Source organism: Heterodontus francisci, chromosome 16, assembly GCF_036365525.1.
Source record: "Heterodontus francisci isolate sHetFra1 chromosome 16, sHetFra1.hap1, whole genome shotgun sequence".
NCBI lineage: Eukaryota > Metazoa > Chordata > Chondrichthyes > Heterodontiformes > Heterodontidae > Heterodontus > Heterodontus francisci.
Genome location: NC_090386.1, coordinates 61013139 through 61037983, shown reverse-complemented (window position 1 = coordinate 61037983; position 24845 = coordinate 61013139). Strand labels below are relative to the sequence as shown.

General features: G+C 41.1%; 1 protein-coding gene across 1 annotated transcript; it reads left to right on the top strand.

Annotated features, from left to right (window-relative positions):
• The first annotated feature begins 1209 nt into the window (after positions 1-1209).
• On the top strand, positions 1210-14055 carry LOC137378471 (thyrotropin-releasing hormone receptor-like). Its single transcript, XM_068048801.1, has 2 exons — positions 1210-2007; positions 13642-14055. The coding sequence occupies exons 1-2, from the start codon at positions 1210-1212 to the stop codon at positions 14053-14055; spliced, it is 1212 nt and encodes a 403-aa protein (XP_067904902.1).
• The last annotated feature ends 10790 nt before the right edge of the window (positions 14056-24845 follow it).

Below are 24845 nucleotides of genomic sequence, written 5' to 3'. Positions count from 1 at the left end.
TTCCTCCACGCCCAATGTGTGTGGCTGCTTGGATCGGTTGGCTTTATCGTTTGTTACACTACAGTATTTTCTCAGCGATGGAAAACAGTCTCGGGAGTCACAAGTGAGTTTTCTTTCGAATTAGTGGTCAGCAATTTCCAATTGAGCTCCATACTGTAAACAAACTTAAAATGTCATTAATTCTTTAACGCTTTCCAATTAATAATGCTCAGTAGGTTGTCTTCGTGGTAAAGAAGGTTTTGCTATCAAAATTTTGGAGTATCTGTGTGCGTGTGAATTTGTGTTATCCGGAGGCGTTAGGACCTAGGGTTGCAGGCGCCTCCGCTCCTCAGTCGCTGCAGCTGCTCTATGAACAGCTCGTCACTCTGCATACAGCATTCAGACTGTAGCGAAGGAGCGATGACAGTCTCCTGTCACTCTACTCCAACACGGCCATCGCAAACCACTCTTGACAAGAAAACTGAGTAAGACAGCAGATGAAAATCGGCTTCTCACGAAGTAAGTGATACTATCAATGGACTCACGTTTTTGCCCATTTTTTGGGCATTAAAACATTTAAAATAGTTTAAGGCACAACTCAGTAATTCCTTTGATTTGTTACTAATAATATGAAATGCGCCGATGTTCACATATTAGACACTGGAGAAATACTCAGAATTGAGCAATATTTCACGACTTATTGTATCCCGTGGAAAAGAATGTAGATTAGAAGCTGGAAGATGTACATAAACTAGTACTCCATATTTGGAAAATAGAAAAGGTCTGCGCAAATGAATTAAGGCGTGTGACAAAGTAACTTTAAACGACAGTGTCTTTTTCCAAAGGAAATAGTTAGTAATGGTTCATGGGACATCATGCATGAAATGCCCCTCTGACTGGGAGTTTGTTAAGGAGAACACATTGGGATCTAGCTGCTGAGTTCCACACATCGCTTTCCTTCGAATTTGACTCAGTCATTTGTTTGAACGTTACGAAACGAAGGAAAAGCGAAGTTTGCGGCGCATAAACCTGTCAGCGAGAAAACTTCAGTTACAAAGAGCACTTTGTGTACATTTTACAACAAAACTTGAAGCTCGAGCTTTTTTGTTGAAAAGTTGATTTAAAATGTCTAAAATTCCTTAAGTTATGTTGTTGCTATTTTGAACACAGGGTTCAGTCGCGTAATGGATCCTCAAACCTAACGCACCTCAGTGCAAGATATTAGGAACCATGGAGAACATAACAAGTGTGATCGAGTTATTAAACAATTCAATGAACCAGACTGAAGAAATGAAGAGGATGCCTCAGAATCCTCTCAAGTACCAGGTAGTCACTATCCTTTTGGCCCTGTTGATCTGTGGAGTGGGGATAGCGGGGAATATCATGGTTGTGCTGGTGGTGCTGAAGACCAAACACATGAGAACTCCCACCAACTGCTACCTGGTGAGCCTGGCCATCGCAGACCTGATTGTCCTCTTGGCAGCGGGTCTACCCAATATCACAGAGAGTGTGGTCGCCTCCTGGGTCTATGGATATGTAGGCTGCCTTTGCATCACATATCTTCAATACTTAGGCATCAACGCGTCCTCGTGCTCCATCACCGCTTTTACCATAGAGCGTTACATTGCAATCTGCCATCCCATCAAAGCTCAGTTTATCTGCACCGTGTCCAGAGCCAAGAAAATAATCGCATTTGTTTGGGCCTTCACATCTGTGTACTGCGTAATGTGGTTCTTTTTACTGGACATCAAGCAGATCCAACACGCTAATGGCATTCAGGTGGTTTGTGACTACAAGGTGTCGAGAAACCATTACTTGCCCATCTACTTTCTGGACTTCACTATATTCTACGTGATTCCTTTATTCGTGGCCACAGTTCTTTATGGACTCATTGCTCGGATACTGTTCCTGAATCCGATCCCCAGCACACCCCAGGATACAGCCAATAACTCCATTCACAAGGGGCGCACCAGTACCTCCAAGATGTCCTGTCGCCGCAACAAGGGCGCGCAATCTTCAAGAAAGCAGGTAACAATCCCGATTTTTTACACAGCTACTAAACTACTGGAGGACGAATAGGCGGGCAAACATGTCCTTGAAATCATTCATAATAGATCACAAGCCAGGTTTGTTCCCTGCAATAGCAGTATATCAATTGAGATTTTACTATATATTTTTACCGACACAATCGTACACAAGTTATCTTTTTCGACGAAACTCTCTGTAATATTGTTGAAGTGCCTAAAATACCGGAATAGTAAACCAAATTTGATATTTTTCAACGCTTTGCTTGGGATCACAAAAACTCCCCCCTCTTCAGTACTCAGAAATAAACGAATACCTTTTACTTCCACGAAATGCAAGTTTATAATTTAGCATTTGAAATGCTGGAAAGTAGAATTCTCGATGGTTACAGTAGGTGGCGATATGAGTCCTCTCTAAAAACGCAAATCAAAAACACTGTATTCGTTGTAATCTTTCCTCAGATAATCATTGCAACCCTGAGTTTTGAATTCATTTGCCGTTAATTTAACTCCATTAACCAACATGTTACAGCAAAAAAAGAATGATTGACTACTTTTAAAATTCATCTTGGAGTGCAACAGGTTACCTTTGACACGAGTACTTGCTTTTTGAGGCAGCACCGAGTTATAAGGTGCAGCTGCACACACTTTAGTCAGGAAACAGCGACACTGAACATCTCAACTTTAATTTCAAATAAAACATATTACAACTAATACGGAGTTGAAGCGACTACCTCTCGATACCAGCCTGCTCACTATTATACTGCGATTTACCTACGCTTGTGAAGCGAAATATTTTACAGCAACACAAAGCATGTAGTTTGTTGCAGGATTCAAGTAATGGGATTTCTGAATCAAATAGTAGGAAAGGGAAAGTTGCCACAAGAATATCGGTGAATGAATAGATATTTAGGACCATCTTGAAAGACCTATAATTCACACAGATTGTTTCAATATTACTTTGCATATAGCTTTGCACGCTGCTTGGTTTTATTGCTATAAAAGCTGTATATATGTCAATGCAGTTTTACATACAGTAATTAATTTGATCTCTGGTTTGTTTATGTCTTTAATGCCATTTGGAATTTCTTTCAACCAAGTTCCCTTAGTAGTCCAAAGCGTTTATTTATTGGATAGCTGATCCATAAAGATCAGAAAGATTCCACATTTGATCAGAGATCTGTTCTAAGTTTGTAATGAGAAGCTTAAATCACACCACAAAGTTAACCTATTTCAGGCAATAGGGCATGCTGCAATTGGCATTAACACTCATTGGTGACTGAGGGTAAAAGTAGTTGTGCTCCTGCTCCTGACTAGCAGTTAGTGACTGTTGTTGGAAGTCATGTGAGTATCGGATAAAAATGTGATCCCCTCTGCAGGCAAATAGTTTGCTGACACTCCTTGTCAATGTTCCCACATGAATAATGATTATTTGTTCAAGATAGATTGGTACCTCAGAAAGGTGACAACACTGTCAGAAGATGAAGGAACAAGAAAATAAAAAAAAATCTTCCATTGTTTTGATTCCGTACTTCAAGTATTGTTCACTGATTTTCAACAAGATTTCGAGTTGGAATTGGCATTTAAGCATGCCACGATCGTTTATTGGTGAGGTGTTATTTTCTGATGCATCTTTTTTGTATATCCATCCCCTTGTAATAAAGACAAACCTTCCATTAGCCTTATCGATTCTTTTTATACTTGTGCACAAGCTTTTAGAGATGTGTGTACTTTGCTCCTCCACAGCTCCTAGACTGTTGCCATTAAGAACATATTCCAATTTTTCTTTCACAGGTCCAAAATGAATTACCACATCAGATTCCATCTGCCACAGTTTTGCTCACTCACTCAGTCTGTCTATGTCACTTTTTAACTTCCTTCTTCCTTCTCCCATCTCGACAACTTGCTGTGTTTCCTAATTTAATGTCAGTTGCACACTTGGATATACAACTTGCTATTCCTTCATTCAAGTCATTGATATATATGGTGGAAAGCTGAGGTTCCAGTACAGATCCATGGGGGACACCACTTGTCACATCCCAACAAGAAGAGAATGTTGCTTTTTTTCCAGTTTTGTCTCCTGCCTACTAATCAATTACCAACCTCTGTTTTACCAAATGCCTTCTGCAAGTTTATATATACAATATCCATAAACTCTCCCCATTCACCATGTTAGTGACTTGCTCAAAAAAATTAATCAGACAAAATCTATCCTTCACAATTCCATGCTGACTCTTTTGGATCAGCCGATACTTATATCTGAGTGCTCAGTCAACCCATCTCTTATGATAGATACCCAGTAAATTCCCCACAATTGGTGTTAAACTGGCAGGTCTATGGTTGACCAGTTTCTCTATCTCTCACTTCTTAAATAATTCACAATGTTCACAATGTTCCAATCCAAAAACATAATTCCTGATTCTAGAGCTTTGAAAAATTGTGATTAATGTATCTTTAATTTCCTCACCTATCAGGTGCTGGAGATTTGTTTATCTTAAGCCTCATTAGTTTTTACATGTACATTTTTTCACTCATGTTAAGATCCACCCCTTAGCTTATTTGTTTAGCTTCCCTTGTACCAATGGTATTTTATCCTCTTGCCCCACTGCGAAAATGGATGCAAAGTACTCATTTAGCAAACCTGCCTAACTGAATTTGTACAAGACATAAAAACAGTGTCAAGGAGAGGCAAAAATGCAATGGAAAGCCTGCACATTGATAAGCCTTTTCTTTTCTTTTGGGCCTCCTTATCTCGAGAGACAATGGATATGCGCCTGGAGGTGGTCAGTGGTTTGTGAAGCAGCGCCTGGAGTGGCTATAAAGGCCAATTCGAGAGTGACAGGCTCTTCCACAGGTGCTGCAGAGAAATTTGTTTGTTGGGGCTGTTGCACAGTTGGCTCTCCCCTTGCGCCTCTGTCTTTTTTCCTGCCAACTACTAAGTCTCTTCGACTCGCCACAATTTAGCCCTGTCTTTATGGCTGCCCGCCAGCTCTGGCGAATGCTGGCAACTGACTCCCACGACTTGTGATCAATGTCACACGATTTCATGTCGCGTTTGCAGACGTCTTTATAACGGAGACATGGACGGCCGGTGGGTCTGATACCAGTGGCGAGCTCGCTGTACAATGTGTCTTTGGGGATCCTGCCATCTTCCATGCGGCTCACATGGCCAAGCCAACTCAAGCGCCGCTGACTCAGTAGTGTGTATAAGCTGGGGGTGTTGGCCGCTTCAAGGACTTCTGTGTTGGAGATATAGTCCTGCCACCTGATGCCAAGTATTCTCCGAAGGCAGCGAAGATGGAATGAATTGAGACGTCGCTCTTGGCTGGCATACGTTGTCCAGGCCTCGCTGCCGTAGAGCAAGGTACTGAGGACACAGGCCTGATACACTCGGACTTTTGTGTTCCGTGTCAGTGCGCCATTTTCCCACTCTCTCTTGGCCAGTCTGGACATAGCAGTGGAAGCCTTACCCATGCGCTTGTTGATTTCTGCATCTAGAGACAGGTTACTGGTGATAGTTGAGCCTAGGTAGGTGAACTCTTGAACCACTTCCAGAGCGTGGTCGCCAATATTGATGGATGGAGCATTTCTGACATCCTGCCCCATGATGTTCGTTTTCTTGAGGCTGATGGTTAGGCCAAATTCATTGCAGGCAGACGCAAACCTGTCGATGAGACTCTGCAGGCATTCTTCAGTGTGAGATGTTAAAGCAGCATCGTCAGCAAAGAGGAGTTCTCTGATGAGGACTTTCCGTACTTTGGACTTCGCTCTTAGACGGGCAAGGTTGAACAACCTGCCCCCTGATCTTGTGTGGAGGAAAATTCTTTCTTCAGAGGATTTGAACGCATGTGAAAGCAGCAGGGAGAAGAAAATCCCAAAAAGTGTGGGTGCGAGAACACAGCCCTGTTTCACACCACTCAGGATAGGAAAGGGCTCTGATGAGGAGCCACCATGTTGAATTGTGCCTTTCATATTGTCATGGAATGAGGTGATGATACTTAGTAGCTTTGGTGGACATCCGATCTTTTCTAGTAGTCTGAAGAGACCACGTCTGCTGACGAGGTCAAAGGCTTTGGTGAGATCAATGAAAGCAATGTAGAGGGGCATCTGTTGTTCACGGCATTTCTCCTGTATCTGACGAAGGGAGAACAGCATGTCAATAGTCGATCTCTCTGCACGAAAGCCACACTGTGCCTCAGGGTAGACGCGCTCGGCCAGCTTCTGGAGCCTGTTCAGAGCGACTCGAGCAAAGACTTTATAAATAAGCTTATATACAAGTTAAAAGATGTAAAGGGACAAAAGCAGTCAAATCAAAGAAGGTATGGAGATCCAAATTTTGAACAGGCATAGCTTTCAACAGCAACAGCACTGTATTTATACAGCACCTTTAACATAATAAAACATCCTAAGGTGCTTCACAGGAGCATTATAAAACAAAATTGAACACTGAACCACAAAAGAAATTATCAGATTTGATGAAAAGAAGCTTGGTCAAAGAGGCAAGCTTTATTAAGTGTATTAAAGGAGAAAGGAAAGGTAGAGGGGTTTAGGGAGGTAATTCCAGAGCTTAGGGCCTTGACAGCTGAAGGCACAGCCACTAATTCTGCAGCAATTAAAATGGGGGATGCTTAAAAGATTTGAATTAGAGGAAGTCAGATGTCCTGGAGGTAAAAGCAAAATACTGCGGATGCTGGAAATCTGAAACAAAAACAAGAAATGCTGGAGGGTGGAACTGGAGGAGATTACAGAGATAGAAAAGGGTGAGGCCATAGAGGGGTTTGAAAATAAGGATGAAAATTTTAAAATGGAGGCATTGCTTAACTGGGACCCAATGTAAGTCAGTGGGCACAGGAGTGATAGGTGAATGGGACTTGTTGTGAGTAAGGATGTGGGCAGCAGAGTTTTGGATGACCTCAAATTTACAGAGGGTAGAGCATGGGAGGCCAGCCAGGAGTGCGTTGGATAGTCAAGTTTTGAGATAACAAAGGTATGGATGAGTGTTTGAACAATATATGTGCTGAGGCAGAGGCAGAATTGGACAACGTTATGGAGTTGGAAGTAGGTAGTCTTAGTGATGGTATGCATGTGTGGTTGGAAGTTCATCTCGGGGTCAGATATGACACCAAGTTTGTGAACTGTCTGATTCTGCCTCAGACAGTTGACAGGAGGAAGGATGGAGTACAATGAACAACAATGTGTTAATCACTAACATTAATCTATTGAAGCCTTGTGCAGCAGACAATTCACCACCTAACAACATCAAATTCATAGTCAATAGCAAGAAGAATTAAAGCCAAGACATGTCAAACCTACATTATCTGCACTCCAATGACTAACTTTCCAATTATCTAGCACAACTTGTGTGGGATTAGGACTTGTGTGAGATATTACTTCATTGTATAACTCACGAACAACAATATCTTGTATGACATAAATCAGTAACACAGTCTCCTGCATGGCATCAATTGGCACCACAAACCAAGAAAGATTAAAATCAAATTATGTTAAAAGTATTGCATGTTTATTCCTGTACCTGTGATATTGCAGTATCAAAAAGGTAAGACCAAAATGTGGGAATGCTTGATTATTTATAATTTTCATATTCATTTGGGAGGGTCCTATAAAGCAGGTGATTTAGCTACTTGATTTAGGAATGATTATTACTTGAAACTATATATCTAATAAATAAATTTAAAAGCTTAGCTTAACTAATGTTATGAGTAAAGTCAAAGGAAATGTCACAAAGTAAAACCTCATACAATATTGCCAACTGTATTCAGAAAGAAAATCAACTATAAGCATATGTGTATCTCATGAAATTGTTTGTCTCTAATAGTGTCCATCATAATTATTGTCAATGTAGTGTTTTGTAGTGTAATATTTGTTTTCTTTCTTTCCTTCTCTACTTTCTAATCGGTCATTTACTACTTTCCAATCACATCCATCATGCTCCATAAATTCTTTCTCCCTGCCCTCAATAAATCACTTCCAAATTACATTACATTAAAAAAACTGCCCAATCAAATTGCACCACATAAGCGTTTCCACGGGTTCAGCCTCCATGTTAGCTAGATTGTTTGCTGTACATATTTGCAGATGGCACTAAAATAAAGGGCATAGTAAGTTATGCTGAGGAGCGAAGGAAGCTGCAATGGAATATTGTTAAGCCAGTGGAATGGGCAAAGAAAATAGCAAATGGAATTCAATACCAATAAATGTGAAGTGGTACTTTCGTAAAAGAATATGAATTATACTTTGAATAAGGGAAGATGGGATGGTGTGGAGCAGCAGGATTGGAAGGTGCAGATTCATAAGATATTGGAACCAGCATCTCAAGTGCTTTAGGTGGAAAAGAAAACTAATTGAACACAGGGTTTTTATAGCAAGAGCTATAGAATATAAAAGTAAAGATGCCATGGTGAATCTATATAAAACCTTAGTAAGACCATAGTTAGAATCCTGTGGCAATTTTGGGCTACACACTTTAGGAAAGATGTTGAGGCAATATAAAGGATACAGCGTAGGCTCACTAGGATGGTGCCTGGTCTGAGCAAATACGAAAAGCGTCTTAAAAATTTAGGGTTGTTTTCACTAGAACAGAGGAGATTATAGATTTTATTTTTATCTTCACTAGTATCCAAGGAAAATACTAATTCTTTAAAATATATGTGGTCCAGATTTTCTTCAAGTAAAAAGTACGCATTCCAACAGTCTCTCAATATTTGAAAGAATAGTTCAGCAGGAATGATAAGCACAGATCTATCAGTGATTCACCATGGTTTGTTATAAATGCACAAATAAAAACAGAGAATAGTATTAGCCATTTATATAAGACTTTTGTGTAATACACTGTAATTTTATGCTAATATATCAGTGTAACTTAATTCAATTTATTGCTTGAGTTTTATTTTGGCAAAGTTGAAATATCACAATGACAGGTTTTTCAGATTACTCAGAATAAATACTCAAATCATTCATACAATAAAATATAATTGCAAAACAAGCTTTCAAATAACTTGAAAAATATTAACGTTAGGTCAATTCAATATGACAATACCAGAGATCATTTTTAAGTGTTTGCTAATGGCTTTATGCTTAAAACAGCTTTTATAAAACTTTGTTTTGTAAGCACTGTATATACATTCGTATTTGGGGAATTGTTTACAAAACAGATGTAATATGAAAATTATGTCCTAATAGTTTTTCCTTCCTTCGGGGCCTAATTAAGTTAAAAAGTTTAGTTTAGTTTTAGTTTAGTTTAGTTTAGAGATACAGCACTGAAACAGGCCCTTCGGCCCACCGAGTCTGTGCCGACCATCAACCACCCATTTATACTAATCCTACACTAATTCCATATTCCTACCACATCCCCACCTTTCCCTATATTTCCCTACCACCTACCTATACTAGGGGCAATTTATAATGGCCAATTAACCTATCAACCAGCAAGTCTTTGGTATGTGGGAGGAAACCGGGGCACCCGGAGGAAACCCACGCAGACACAGGGAGAACTTACAAACTCCACACAGGCCAAACTAAATATTTCAGTTAGTTAAATGTTGTAGATCATTTAAATGGAATATTCAATTATGCAATAGTTTGTAGTAATAGGGTGGTAAATCATCTTGGACTGTAAAGTAAAATAGGAGCCAGCAAATTGTCAGCCTGTTTTATACGCCACCCAATTTTCTTTTCCATTGAAGGCGAAATTCCATTCACCCAAGACAAATTTCTACCCCTCCTCCCCCCACAATGTATCAAATCATACAGGAAAAGTGAGGATTATTTCACCGAGTTCAATCGAAGAAACTGCTGCCATGTTGTTGAAACAAGCTTTTCATCCCATCATATTTGTCATGTCTGTGGAAAATGTTAATCTTTTTGGCTCATTCAAGTTAGCCATAACTATAAATTTCCCAGATCTTTTTAAAAATACATTGTGGATTTTTCCAGGTGTTCTATTCCTTCCATTGAGTCTTTCATATGCTGGCCTTTGATGACTGACTCGGGATTTTAGCCTATGATTCAAATATCCAAAATCAAAATGTCAGATTGTCCACTGATATTCTGAAAAACTGGATGTTGTTCATATTTATTTGTTGCAAGAATACTGAAACTGCTGTAAATCACATTCCACATCCCAATTACTCAAGATTGTCAGCCTTGGCTCACTGGGTAATACTCTTGCTTCTGAGTCAGAAGATTGTGGGCTGAATTTTATAAGCTCGCCGCCAAGAAGGCGCGGTGCACGCGCGACTTGTGCGCCACTGCGCCCCCACAATATTTCGCGTGGAGGCTCATTTAAATGGAGGGGGTGACATGGCCACCCCCGATGATGTGTGGGGGCGGTCGGTCTGTCCCAGGCAACGGCATCCGGCACCACCGCGCAGGCGCCGACGCCATTTTTAAAAGGCTTCAAACCTTTCAGCCGAATTTACATTTTTGAAGATACATTACTTTTACATTGATTGTATAACAGCCAATAAAAGCTGAAAGCCCCTCGACCACCACCCCCCACCCAATGATCACATACTTTATTTTTGGCCCCTTCCCACCAAACAAAACCTAATTCCCAAGCTGAACATCCCCCCGCCCCGTCCTTAGTGACCTTTTTCCTTCAACCCCTTCCCAACATCCCCTCAGCCGATCGAAAAAAATTTTTCCGCTCCCCCCTACTGTCCTCCCCCTCCCCACGAGTGTGTCACCTCAAATCTCCGAATGGAGATCTGATGGCGCCGGAGCTAGGGCTACTGGCTGGAGTATCAGCATGGGACGGACGTCGGGTCAAGGTAAGTTATTTTGCATTTATTTTAATTCATTTTGATATTTAAACGAAGGCTCCACCGTTCAGTGGTGATGGGGGGGGGTAGTGGGGGGCGGGGGTGTGCACCAAGGTCTCGCTGTCGCCAGCGCCGGTAAAATGCAACGGGGCCTTCCTGGCAATGGGGGTCATGGCAGGCCTCTCCTGGAAGAATTTCCCAGGCCCACCCACCACGACTCCCGACATCGGAGGGCTGGTGAAATCAGCCCTATGTGTTCGTCCCACTCCAAGGACTTGGGGCTGGACTTTGTGCTCATCCAGATGGTGGCTTTCGTGGCGGGGAGGGAAGTGGAGAATCGAGGCAGCATTGCCTGCCACAGAACCCGACGCCGTGAATCCCAGATCTGATTCTCCCGGGGCGGGATAGGCCGACGACAGCCTTCTTGCTCAGAGACCAAATAAGGGCCTCTTCCTGTCATTGCTGGGATCTTACCAGCAGCGGTGTGGGGGGGGGGGGGGCTCTGCCACATGGGGAGGACGCCTTGGAAAATGAGGCACCCTCTCTGCTGTCTTGGGGAGCGTCCCTCATTTGTGGGCTATTTGTGGCCCACGGAGCACCCCTACCGGGAACATATGTACCTCCCGGATCCCCATCCCCCTGGACCGTACCCCCTTCCGAACTGGCACAGACGACTCCGCCTCACCTTCCTCTTGTCCACGGTTCCACCCTGCCGATATTGCTGAGCTGCTGGCTCTGTGATTGGCCGGCAGCTCCTGGGGGCGGGATCCCTGTCCCTATTAAGTGTTTAAAGGGACAGGGATCCCGCCTCCTTAAAGTTTGACCCCAAAATACCAGAGGGACTCCTGGGGCCTGAAAAAATGCAGAGGCGGGGTTCCCCGTGACTTTTCGGCTGGCGCTGGGAGTCCTGTATAAAAGCCAGCCTTTGAGCACAAAAATCCTAGACTGACACTCCAGCGCAACACTAAGGGAGTGTTGCACTCAGATGTGCTGTCTTTTGGATGAAATGCTAAACTGAGGACCTATCTGCCCTGTCAGATGCATGTAAAAACTTCTGTGGCACTATTTTGAAGAAGAACATGGGAGCTGTTACCAGGGTCCTGGCCAAAATGTATCCCTCAATCAACATTGTTAAAATAAATTCTCTGTTCATTATCTTTTTGCTGTTTGTGGGACCTTATTGTGCACAAATTGGCTACCACAGTTCCTCTGTTACAACAGTGACTAGACTTCAAAAGTGCTTCCTTGGCAGTTGGCACTTTGAGACATTCTGAGGTTGTCAAAGACATGTTATAAAAGCAAATTCTTTCTTTCTTATTTTGATTACTATTTATGATGCAATATTACCATTCCTGGTATTGATGCTTCAGATACACTTTCCTGTTTTTATCTGGTTATTAATTTTATGGTTTTGAGAATAAGAAATATTTGGTTTTCTCTTTCTAAGTAATTTCCTGCTTCATTTAACTTACAGCAAATATAATGACTCAATGTAGAATATTGGTAGTTTTCGTCCATATATTCAGACATTACTATTTGCTCTTTTTTCCTTGTGGGAATTAGCTGCTAGGATAGCAATTTTCTTTGTGTTACCATGGATAGAAAATGTTTCTGACTCTTACGTGTTTATATGTAATCCTGACTCCTAACTTACACAAACTCCTGGTAATTAATAGCTGCCCTTTTTCCTCTCTGCGTTCTGGATAACCGTTTATTTTGAAGTGCCTTACCGTTTGAAATCTTACATTGATTTTTCTTAAATAACGGGACTCTCCTTTCTTTTGCTACACACTGAGTGAGGCCTGATTACTTACCCACTTATTTTCCTTCCTATTAAGTGAACAGACATTCTGAAGTAGTATCTACCATACAATAATGACATATTCTTCTTGTCTTGTCGCTGCACCTTCCCTCACCACTGCTCCACACAGCTTCTGGAGAAATCTGGGTGGCAGAAATTTGGGCGTAGCATTGTGGAAGAATTTGCAGGCTAGACAAAGTCTGACAGGGACTGCGACATGAACGGTCCTTCTGTGGCCCCCACAATAATGACTATGAATAATTTTAAAAAACACTGTTCAGTCTTCCCAAATGAGTTATAGCTAATAATGGTATGGTCCTGAGATATTATGAAAAAGTGTATTAGACTTGTAGCAAGCAGACTGCTTATTGTCCTCAGTGCCAGATTCGCTCACTAGTAGTACTCTTGCCTCTGAATCAAAAGGTTGTGGGTTGAATTTCCACTTCATAGCCTGGAACACATCACTGAGGTAGTACTGCATTACTGGAGGTACGGTCTTTCATATGAGCTATTAAACTAAGGCTCTGTTTGCCTGTTCAGATGGACATAAAAGAAGCCACAACACTATTTTTGAAGAAGAGCAGGAAGTTCTCCCAGTGTGCTGGCCAAAATTTAACCATCAGCCAATGCAACAAGAACAAATTAACTGGTCACTCATCTCATTATTGTCTGTGGGGTCTTGCTGTGCACAAATTGACTGTCACATTTGCTTACAAAATAACAGTGATAGTGAAGCACTTTGAGACATCCTGAGAGTTTGAAAGCTGCTATATAGATGAAAGTTTTTTCTTTATTTTCTCTTGCTCTGCATGCACGTTTTTCTAGTAATTTGCATTGTTAAAAGTGTTCAGTGTTCAGGCAAGCACCTGATTTTTTTCTTCCTTGGAAGGAAGGAAAAGTGTCCATCCATCAAAAATAGTTTCTTATCTGTATAGAAAACTGTATCTTTTTGGATGGTGATTTACCAGAGAGTCCTCAGAGAAATCAGTTTACCTATTCAAGAATTAATATTAATCCATTTGATAATCTTTTCTCATTTTTATGCATTGCTTTCCAGGTGACTAAAATGTTGGCAGTGGTGGTTATCCTTTTTGCCCTCCTTTGGATGCCCTACAGAACCTTGGTGGTTGTCAACTCTTTCATGCATACACCCTACTTGAATACCTGGTTTCTGTTGTTCTGCAGGATGAGCATATACCTAAACAGCGCCATCAACCCTGTCATTTACAACCTAATGTCTCAGAAATTTCGTGCTGCCTTCAAAAAACTTTGCAAATGCAAACAGACACGGGCAGAGAAACCTACTGCTTATAATGTGCCTGTTTACTACAGTGTGATGAAAGATATGTCACATGAAAGTCCTGATCATGATCTAACAGAGCAAGAGAATATCAATGGCTACCCAATTTCTAACAAGAAGTTAAATTTTAACAATTCCTGTTGTGACACTAACACAGTTAGTATTGCCTGAAGCAGTAATAATCTTCTTATAAAACTAGTATTAGAACATTAAATACCTATTTGCCAAGCATATGGTTTAAATGATCTATTATTCCCCTTTGCTTATGCATCATAAAATACTCTTTAAAGGAATGTTAATTCCTTAATAGTTTTAAATTAAAAATATACTAAAAGATTTACAGAAACAGTTATGTTTTTCAATTTCAGGCACCACTTATGTTTTAAATTATAATAAATAAAAACTTTGATTTTATGTTTGGAAATGAAGGCTATCATATTAAAAGCAACTGGCTTGATGAGTTGAAACGATTTCATGGTTAGCTATTTGTAGCAAAATTGTAAATATGATTTAATACTTGAGTTCACACTTCAGCTACCAATAACAGAGGAAATTTTCTACACTCCTTACTCCTCACATAGTTCGTTAGTAATTGAGTCACTGAAACATGTATATTATCTTAGTAATTCTGATATAATATGATGCAACGCCTAATTACCAGAACATGTAGATTTACCACGTCATTGGATTAAGAACAAGAAAAAGTCCAGAAATCTCCTGAAGTTCTTCCATTTTAAACATTTGTTAAGGAGAGCAGTAGTTGCTCATACAGGGACAAGTATAATACCACAATAGCTCTATTACTATCTAGCTTCCCTGGGTGATAACAGATATTGAAAACTGGGTAATTTCAGGCAGGCCACCTAAAATAAAGCAATTTTTGAAATGTCTGCTGTGTTCTTTGAATCCTTATTTATGGTAGCTTTATGACAATCATAAATAAAAATAAAGTGCCATTTCTCCTTGTGATTAAATGATTGATAAATGATAATGTTTTTCAATCGTTACCTTTTTTGCTTAACATAAGCCAAGGATTTTACATTATTTAAATTCAAAATTAAAATGCATGCAACAATACAAAAAATGCAAAAGCAGTCCAATATATCGGTTTAACATTTACCTTTTTCTATTGCACCCAAACTTCTAAATCCAATCCTTGTAATTCAGAGAATGACTTTCTGTTGTGAGTTTTTAAATGAATTATGCTGACGTGTGTAATTTGCTAATGTTTATATAGTAATGTCCTCAAGCAAATGTTGCAGCTCTGCATATTTATTAGGACTAGGACTTTAAGAGAACATCACAATGCACTTTCTGTGAATGTTAATATTAAGTAAATATATTATAAGTTGATTTATTGAACAAGTAATAAATAATTGTCATTCCTTTGTCAGCACTGTGCATACTGAGCAATTGTTTTTAAAATGCAAGTGGATCACATGGCATACAACAAAATATAAATATTCCTACAGCTTTTAAGTAGTTTTGTGAATTTGGTTGAGGCTGGAATGCCAACAAGCTTCCGAGTCATGTCTGCAATTATTTATCCTGTGAGTGTGAACCAGCAATTAAATGGTGTTTGGGAGTCTTACATGTGTTTACTTTATTTGTATAGTATACTGATTTAATGTATATCTCAATAGAAAATGCTTTCCACTGGAATAGATCTGTAATCTTTATATGTAGTACAAATCAAATGATTCCATAATTTGTTGTACATGTCTTGAATTGTAAAGTAATAAGGCTGTATGTAATGTTGAGTGAATGTTCTTGTACTTAAACATTTATCCATTAAAGTGATAATCTCTGGTTGATATCAGAAAATCTAACATTATAGAATTTTGTCATTTCTTAAAGCCCATTGCTACGACCCTCCTTATTTTCTCACCTATTAGCTTTCAGTTCATAATCTTTTTAATTGTTATTGTCATTTTAGTTTACACTTGTAAAAATATTTTACATTTCAATTATAACAAACTTGAACTTTTTCAGTAAAATGGCAAAGAAAGATTAACTTTTGTAGTTTGTGATTTTGAAAAAATAACATTCAATAATACTCGATTGTAGATCTTTTGACAGAATTAGACACACAGGAGGTGAAATTGGTTGCTACCAATACTGAGAAAATGGGCTTATAGTGAATTGACAGCCTATTTTATATTGTGCCTGATTTTTTTTTACATTGACCTGAGATGGGCTGCTGATTTGCTATGAGGCTATCTTGTGCTTCTGTCCAGAACAATGTCACCCTCGTAATCTTAATAAAATTTAGTAAAAAATAATAATTCAGAAATTCCTTTAGGGTCTGCCAGTGTTCTGTTTGGTTTAAAAGTGACGACACCTTCATCCATCCCTTCCAAGTCAAATGATAGCCAGGGACAGGGTCACTCTAGGATGCGGATGACCTCGCCTAAGATTGCATTGGGACCCAGCATACCAATGGAACACTGAGCGTTTGGAGGTTTACTGGCCTTCATAACGGTAGTGGGTCCTATTGAGTTGTCCGTGCTGAGCACCAAAGATTCTTTTGTAAATTTTTGCATATTGGCTGGCTTGCTCAAGCAGCTTCAGGGACAATGGCAGGGTTTCGGGGATAGGCCTAGGGAGCACCCCCTGCCCACCCCACCATGCCCATGGACATGTACCACTCTGGGACTTGTGTCTACCTGTCCTATGGTAATTAGGTGCACACTTAGGAAAGAAATTCATATCTTTGGTTTGCATCTTTGATAAAGTATTCACTTGGAAAATTATAATTTTCCTGTTGATTTCCTTTTGATCATTCTGAATGATTAATGGTTGGAGTTTATGAGTTAAAACCCTTGCAGAACTGAATTAATAACTACTTTTGCAAGGTTCTTGAGATACCAGGAAAAATAAAGCCATAGGTCTGTTGTCAGGCCATATTTGAAAGAATAATGAACATTGTAGTTTCATGTCAGTGGTTTTTGTTACAGATGTGTGAAGACCATAAATGTTGATCCCTGAGGCTTTAATTGCAGATTTTGTTTCAGCTGTGACAAGGTTAGAAATATCATGGCTGCGTATTTCATTGTGAAACTGATCCAATATTTGAGTATATTAGGATAATTGGATCTTGCATGACAATTTAAAAGAGTCAGTCTTTTCTAACCTCAGAGAATTACTGGATTAAAAACTGATAGAAATAAATTTAGAAAGATTGCTCACTGCTATCCTTATTATGCTTAATGTAGTCAGAGCTGGAAAGAGTTCAGAAGTTTCCACTTAGGACCAAGCAAGCAAAAATATATTAAATTACAAAGGAACAAAAAGTAATGAAAATTGGTTTCAGACTAAAGTTAGTTTAAGACATTTAAAATGTACGCAGAAGTAAGAGGGGAATAGAAAAACAGAATATATACAGTAGCAAGAAGAAATGTTTCAGGGGTGTTAAGAGTGGAATTATTACAGAACATGCAGATGCATTCACAGAACTCATCCAGATACACCATCCAGTCATCATAGTTTAATTTTATTAATTATGCTTCTCTTTAGATCCTGGATTGGAAAGAACAACAAACCACTTGAATAAATGTGATACTATGTTCACTAGATGTTCGTTATAATTACATGTTTTGTTGCTATGCTATTATCAACAATGACATCAAACAATAGGGCCTGATATTCTGGGAAAATGTAAGTATGAGTAATGAATTTCAAGCTAAACTAACAATAGATGATTCATTGATGTTTAACACTGGTCTGAGTGTGGAAAATGAGTGTGGAAAAAGGCCTTTAATAACTAATTTGTGTCGGGGGCAAATTTGCTATACCAGCAGTGACTTCCATTCATATTAGCAATCGGAGGAATATATGTCCATTCTTGTTAAATGTAGCGTAGAGGAGGTGCAAAACCGTGCATGGTATCTATTTAATGTGTTTACTTATGAGCAATGCAATACCACTAAAATACATCAAATACAGCAATATACAAACAATTAAAAATAACAGTTTGTATTTCCAAAGTTACTGCTAGAGAAAACGTCTCTCTCCATGGTTATGATATGGTTTACAAATCACTCATTTCTCTAAAACTTCTGCCAGCAGTTAGGATTTAACTCAAATTTTGGTTTTCAGCTGAATGACTTCCCCTCTGTGAATTGAAAAATTATGCAGCATACAGCAGACCTTAGAAAATTCGTAGGCTGTAAAGCGGAACTGCACCTGAAGTACCCAGACAGGGTGGGCACTGTTCACATTCCATCAGAATTCCAATGGAAGTAGGAGCCTTATTGCACTTTCTCTCTGCTTCAGTTTGGGGGTTCCTGAAAGATTTTTACAGTTATGGCTGTGAAGGGTAGCCCTGGACCCCCAAATACCGTCCATCCAGTCAGCCAGCTCCCTCAAATAGGCTGGCATGTGGATTTGTACAAAATGTAGGCATTGTGGCTGGTGCCAGGGTAAATGACAGTCACCTAAATTATTATGTTCTTGTGACTGGAGAACATCTGAATGGTAATGGAATAGAATGCCTTGCAATTCACAGATGACACAGGGTTGTGGTGAAGCATCCTAATGGCTGTATTAGTGCGATAATCAGGCCCTGCACTTTTGGGAAACCAACCACCTGGTAAAAGTGCTGTATCCTTTTGAGCTGCTGCCTTCTTTCTTTGGAGAAAGTGATATAAATGTTGTCCTAAGAAACAAGGTTGCAACTTGATGCACCGATGGGCTGACATCTGTCACATGCCACTAGTGGTGGCTGGAAAGGGTCTTTTTTAAAAATTCATTCATGGGATGTGGGCATCACTGGCCAGGTCAGCATTTATTGCCCATCCCTAATTTCCCTTGAGAAGGTGGTGGTGAGCTGCCTTCTTGAACCACTGCAGTCCATGTGGGGTAGGTACATCCACAGTGCTAGCGGTTAGATACAACTGAGTGGCTTACTAGGCTATTTCAGAGGGCATGTAAGAGTTAACCACATTGCTGTGGGTCTGTAGGCCAGACCAGGTAAGGACAGCAGATTTCCATGCCTAAAGAACATTAGTAATCAGATGGGTTTTTACAACAATCAACAATGGTTTCATGGCCATCATTAGACTAGCTTTTTAATTCCAGATTTACTAAGTGAATTCAAATTCCACCTTCTGCTGTGGTGGGATTTGAACCCATGTCCCCAAAGCAATAGGCCAGGTTTCTGGGTCACTAGTCCAGTGACAATACCACTACACCACTGCCTCCCCAAGTGGAATAAAAGTTCAATGTGGTCATGGCTTTCATCACATTGGGCCGGGCTTGTTTGAAAGACACGCCAGTAGATGGCACAACTCAGTGGCAGCTGCTCACCAAAGTGTAGAAAGTAAAGGGAGGTCTCTTCAGACATGCCCAATTAGTTGCTTCTGGGTTAGATAAGATAGAGGGAATATTTAACTTCCACTCTAAACATGTGTGAAATTGGTGGAATGGCTGCATTGCCCATCCAAATTTGGTGTGGGGCCTCATTTAAATGCTGCCAGCAAGCTGCGGGCTACAAAAGGGGTGATGCATGGTAACTTGCCAGTTGTGGGAGGGTAGGAAACCATGTCTGATGTTGAGGGTATGTGTCCTGGATGGGGCTTCAAATGGGCTGGAGTTTACTTGTGGGCCAAACCAGAGCACTCCTCTTTTCCCCATAAAAATAAAAACTAAAATCTGTTGGTCGGTTTTCTGAGTGGCCTCCAGCAATCAGTTTAATGGCTGTCGATTAGGCTATTTACTGCCTGGTAACAATAGGAGGAGTATGTAGAGCTCTATTTGTTTGTACCTGAAAATTGAAAGTGAGATCCTACAACCAGTGTAGCACCCCAATTTCTATATTTAGGAAACCTTTATACTGAAATAGGTGGGTTCACTGCTTACCCATTTACTGGCGAAATGCTGCTGGTGAAATGCCAGTGGCGGCAGAAAGAGGCCCTTAATTGGCCACTTAAGCAGCTCATTTGGGCTCCAGGTGGGCTGGCCACCGACCAGTTTTCCTGCCACTGGCAACACAGCATGGCAGTGGGAAGAGATTGGGTACGCCACCTTTACCTCCTGTGCCATTTTGACAGCCTTCTCACCTCTCAGCCCGTCCCCAAAGAGCAGGCAAAATCCTGCCCAGTGGATGCAATGGTTATGATTTTCCAAAATATCCTAGATTCTAGAATATTCCCAGCAGATTAGAAGTTAGCAAATGTAACACTGCTATTCAACAAAGGAGGGAGAGAGATAAGAGGGAACCAGAGGCCAGTTAGTCTGACATGATTTGTTGGGAAAATGCTGGAATCTATTATTAAGGGAATCTTAACAATGCACTCAGACAATCATAGTATGATCAGACAAAGTCAACATGGTTTTACGAAAGGGAAATCATGTTTGACAAATTTATTAGATTTTTTTGAAGATGTAACTAGTAGGGTAGATAAAGGGGAACCAGTAGATGTAGTATACTTGGATTTCCAAAAGGCATTCACTCAAAGAGTTGTGAATCTTTGGAATTCTTTACTCCAGAGGGTTATAGATGCCCCATCCTTGAATATATTTAAGGCTGAGATCGACAGATATTGGTCTCTCAGGGAATCAAGGGATATGGGGAGTGGGCAAGAAAGTGGAATTGAGGCTGAGGATCAGCCATGATCATATTCGAATGGTACAGTATGCTTGAGGGGCCGTGTGGTCTACTCCTGCACCTAATTCTTATGTTGAACATCCTCAATTTTAATCATTCCAGCATTGCTTGCTGTGCCTTCAGTTGCCTAGGCCCTAAGCTCTGGAATATCCTCCCTACACCTCTCCACTTCTCTATCTTGTTTTCCTCTTTTAAGACACTCCTTTAAACCTGCCTTTTTGACCAAGCTTTTGGTCATCTGACCTAATATCTCCTTATGTGTTTTGGTGTCGTGTTTTGTTTTATAATGTTCCTGTGAAGTGCCTTGGAATGCTTTAATATGTTAAAGGCACTATATAAATATAAATTGTTGTTGTTGACAAATGAGACAGGCTTAAGCTAAAGATTGATTTCAGTTTTAAAGAAGGCCTCTTGCACTCACTTTAAATAGGTACTCAGCAGAAGAGCATATGAATTTTAGTTCTGGATCTGAGTAACATTAATGTACATCATTTTTGTGAGTGTAATGAAGCCTTTGTGTGTTTCACGCAGAACCAAGATCCCCTCCGAGTCACACACCATCCTGACTTGGAAATGTATCTCCTCACCACTGGTTCAAAATCCTGGAACTTCCTAATAGTACTGTGGGAATACCTTCACCACATGGACTGCAACGAGTCAAGAAGGAGGCTCACCACAACCTTCTCAATGGCAATTGGGACTGGGTAATGAATGCTGGCCTGTCCTACAAGGTCCACATCCCATGAGCAAATAAAGCAAAAATTACTCTGTGGTGCTTGTGTGTTCCAGCATGTAAGCGCTTCTTAAGCACAACATTGGAGAATTGGTCTCAAGGTGAATAATTGATTTTTGGATTGCCACAAAAAAGATTTTCATATTCCATAAATCGTCTTTCCCTTTGAACTAAATTGAAAGCAATTAACTGCAGTAACTGCAACCCAGTAATTCCCAGACAGCAGGAAAAAAATCCCACTAGCATATGTCAGGCACTGCCAGTTTAAACGATTGTTGTTTTGCATCAAATGGCGTGAAGGCCTCTCAGTGCTCATTTTAAACAGATGGGCAGCATTATTTTGTAACATTTACATAACAGTTGGCCAGTTTCATTAACAAAATTTTGTATTAAAAATACAACAAATATTTCATTTAAAAAGTGTTATTCTTTGTTTTGATGTCTTAGAGCTCATTTTAGCTCTTGATTAAGCAAATGGAAAAGAAAAGTGAGCAGGGTGCGCAATGGGTAGTCGATCCACTGCGCCTGCTTTATGATACCACTGAAAGTTAAATCATGTTTACTTTAGTTTGATCTACTGTAGTGTTTTTGTAGAGATAAGCCTATTCTTGCTGTTTTAGGAGTAGATTAAATATGTGTTTCTGTCGAATGTGAATCTAAAAGTTATTTTCAGACTAATCTATAGTTGTATGCACCAATGGGATTTTAATCCTTAATATGCTGAATGTAGGAATTGTAAATATTTGGGCTATCAAATGCTAGAAAAAACTGTTTGAGGATGTTTCCTTTGTACTCCTTGGCTTTTTAAAGATTTTTTTAAAATGTAAAGTTAAAATTGCAGGTACTAGCTGGCAGATTTGTCTTAAATACATCAATAAATTTGTGCCAAGTAACAATTGAGATAATTTCAGAGAACCTCCCCAAAAATTCTTGTGATAGATCACAGTAACTTTGGCAGCAGAATGGCAGAAATCAAATTTACATGGAGTATGAGGAATCCCCCTGACCCCAACATTCCACCCTCCCCCCAACCCCATCAAATTTATGACTGAGTGAACTTCCCCTGGATTTGTGTGGTGAATTTATACATTACTTTGGAAGCAACTCATTAAACCATCTTACTTAATTATGTGATCTTATATAAGGACAAATAAAGAAAATGTGTGTTTGTGTGCGTGTGTTTCAAATTCCAGGCCTCCACCCTGGGACCATTGCCCATCCCTACCGAAGTACAGGGCCAGCTCTATTGTTATCAAAGTGCAACTAAACCTCGCTCCCTTTACCCATTATTGTATTTTCTAATGACTTGCAACACCTTCAGGGCCTCGTTAGCATACATATATTATTTATCCAATACTCTCCACTGCTTTCCCTATCTCCACTCACTGCTCATGCTCACTTATGATGTATGGTTTGCCATGTGACAGCCCAACTACCTGTCTTGGAGGCTCTGCTGAGATGTGTGTATCTGAGCTGGTGGAGGGTGAGCTTGAATCCTCTGATGGCGCTTCCTCAGTGTGGGCAATCACCTCAGAGGATTCTTTGTCCTCCTCCAGCACCACCTCCTGAGAGACACTTGCAGAACCTGTGGGAGATGAAAAGCATGAATTAGAACTGACAAGATGAGAGGCTTCTCATTGTGCAGATCATCATTTTTCATTGCCTGCTGACATCAAGGGCTGAATTTTCCCAGCCGTATGGTGAGGGGCTGCAAGGTGGGAGGGCTGGTAACATGGCAGGGGAAGGCCTCGGGAGGGGAGCCCGAAGTCTTCCCATCACCATGGCATATTACCAGTGGCAGGAACCTCAATGGCATGGCCACCCAATTGAGCCACTTAAGGGCCTAATTAAGGGCCACTTGCTGCCCCGCTGGCATTTTGCCCACACCAGGAGGGCATTCTGCCATGTGGGCTCTGGGGGGGGGGGGGGGTGGGGAGGGGGGTGGGGAGGGGGGCCCTCCTTAATGGCCATTCCATTGCCCGTGAAGGACCCCCCCAAGCAGCAATGGCCTCCCCTGCAAATGAGACACCCATTGACATATGGTGCCCACCCTGATTGCCAGGGCCTGCTTGCCTGGCCCTGCCTTCCTGAAAGCAACTCACCCATCATCTAGGGGGCTTCGCCAGGGAGGCACCCTCTCCTTCATGCTGCAGCCTCAGCAGTGACCACTGCTAGTGGTGGTGCTGCTGAGGCTGTCGAGCTGCCGGCTCTCTGATTGGGGTGGCAGCTCTGGCGGGATGGGCTGCCATCCTCAATTGGAAGGTGGCCCCAGTGGCAGCCTGTTAATTGGCCACCACCCTTCTGGCGTGGAATTGGCTCCTGCTTGTGGCCCTGGCAGTGGTACGATCATCCCTTGAAAAATTCAGCCCCCAAGTCACCATGTGTGAGTGTTGTATGCCATGTGGCAGTGTGATATCTAATTCTGTCACCAGGGAGCTGGGAAACCCCATCTCTCCATTGCCAGTGGCCATGCATGATGAGACGCTAGTCCATCCTCCTCTGCAGCAGTCAGGGTAATGATGACTGTCGGGCCAACTCTGGTTCTCTGCCTCTCAGTCCCCAGGGCCTGATGGGATCTACCTCAGAATACTGAGGGAGGCAAGGGAAGAAATTGCTGGGGCCTTGACAGAAATCTTTGCATCCTCATTGGCTACAGGTGAGGTCCCAGAGGACTTGAGAATAGCCAATGTTGTTCCTTTGTTTAAGAAGGGTAGCAAGGATAATCCAGGAAATTATAGGCCGGTGAACCTTACGTCAGTGGTAGGGAAATTATCAGAGAGGATTCTTCGGGACAGGATTTGGAAACAAACGAACTTATTAGCGAGAGGCAGCATGGTTTTGTGAAGGGGAGGTCGTGTCTCACTAATTTGATTGAGTTTTTTGAGGAAGTGACAAAGATGATTGATGAAGGAAGGGCAGTGGATGTTATCTATATGGACTTCAGTAAAGCCTTTGACAAGGTCCCTCATGGCAGTCTGGTACAAAAGGTGAAGTCACACGGGATCAGAGGTGAGCTGGCAAGATGGATACAGAACTGGCTCAGTCATAGAAGACAGAGGGTAGCAAAGGAAGGGTGATTTTCTGAATGGAGGGATGTGACTAGTGGTGTTCCGCAGGGATCAGTGCTGGGACCTTTGCTGTTTGTAATATATATAAATGATTTGGAGGAAAATGTAGCTGGTCTGATTAGTAAGTTTGCGGACGACACAAAGGTTGGTGGAGTTGCGGATAGTGTTGAGGATTGTCAGAGGATGCAGCAGGATATAGATTGGTTGGAGACTTGGGTGGAGAAATGGCAGATGGAGTTTAATCTGGACAAATGTGAGGTAATGCATTTTAGAAGGTCTAATGCAGGTGGGAAGTATACAGTAAATGGCAGAACCCTTAGGAGTATTGACAGGCAGAGAGATCTGGGCGTACAGGTCCACAGGTCACTGAAAGTGGCAATGCAGGTTGATAAGGCAGTCAAGAAGGCATACGGCATGCTTGCCTTCATCGGTCGGGGCATAGAGTATAAAAATTGGCAAGTCATGCTGCAGCTGTCCAGAACTTTAGTTAGGCCACAGTTAGAATATTGCGTGCAATTCTGGTCGCCACACTACCAGAAGGACGTGGAGGCTT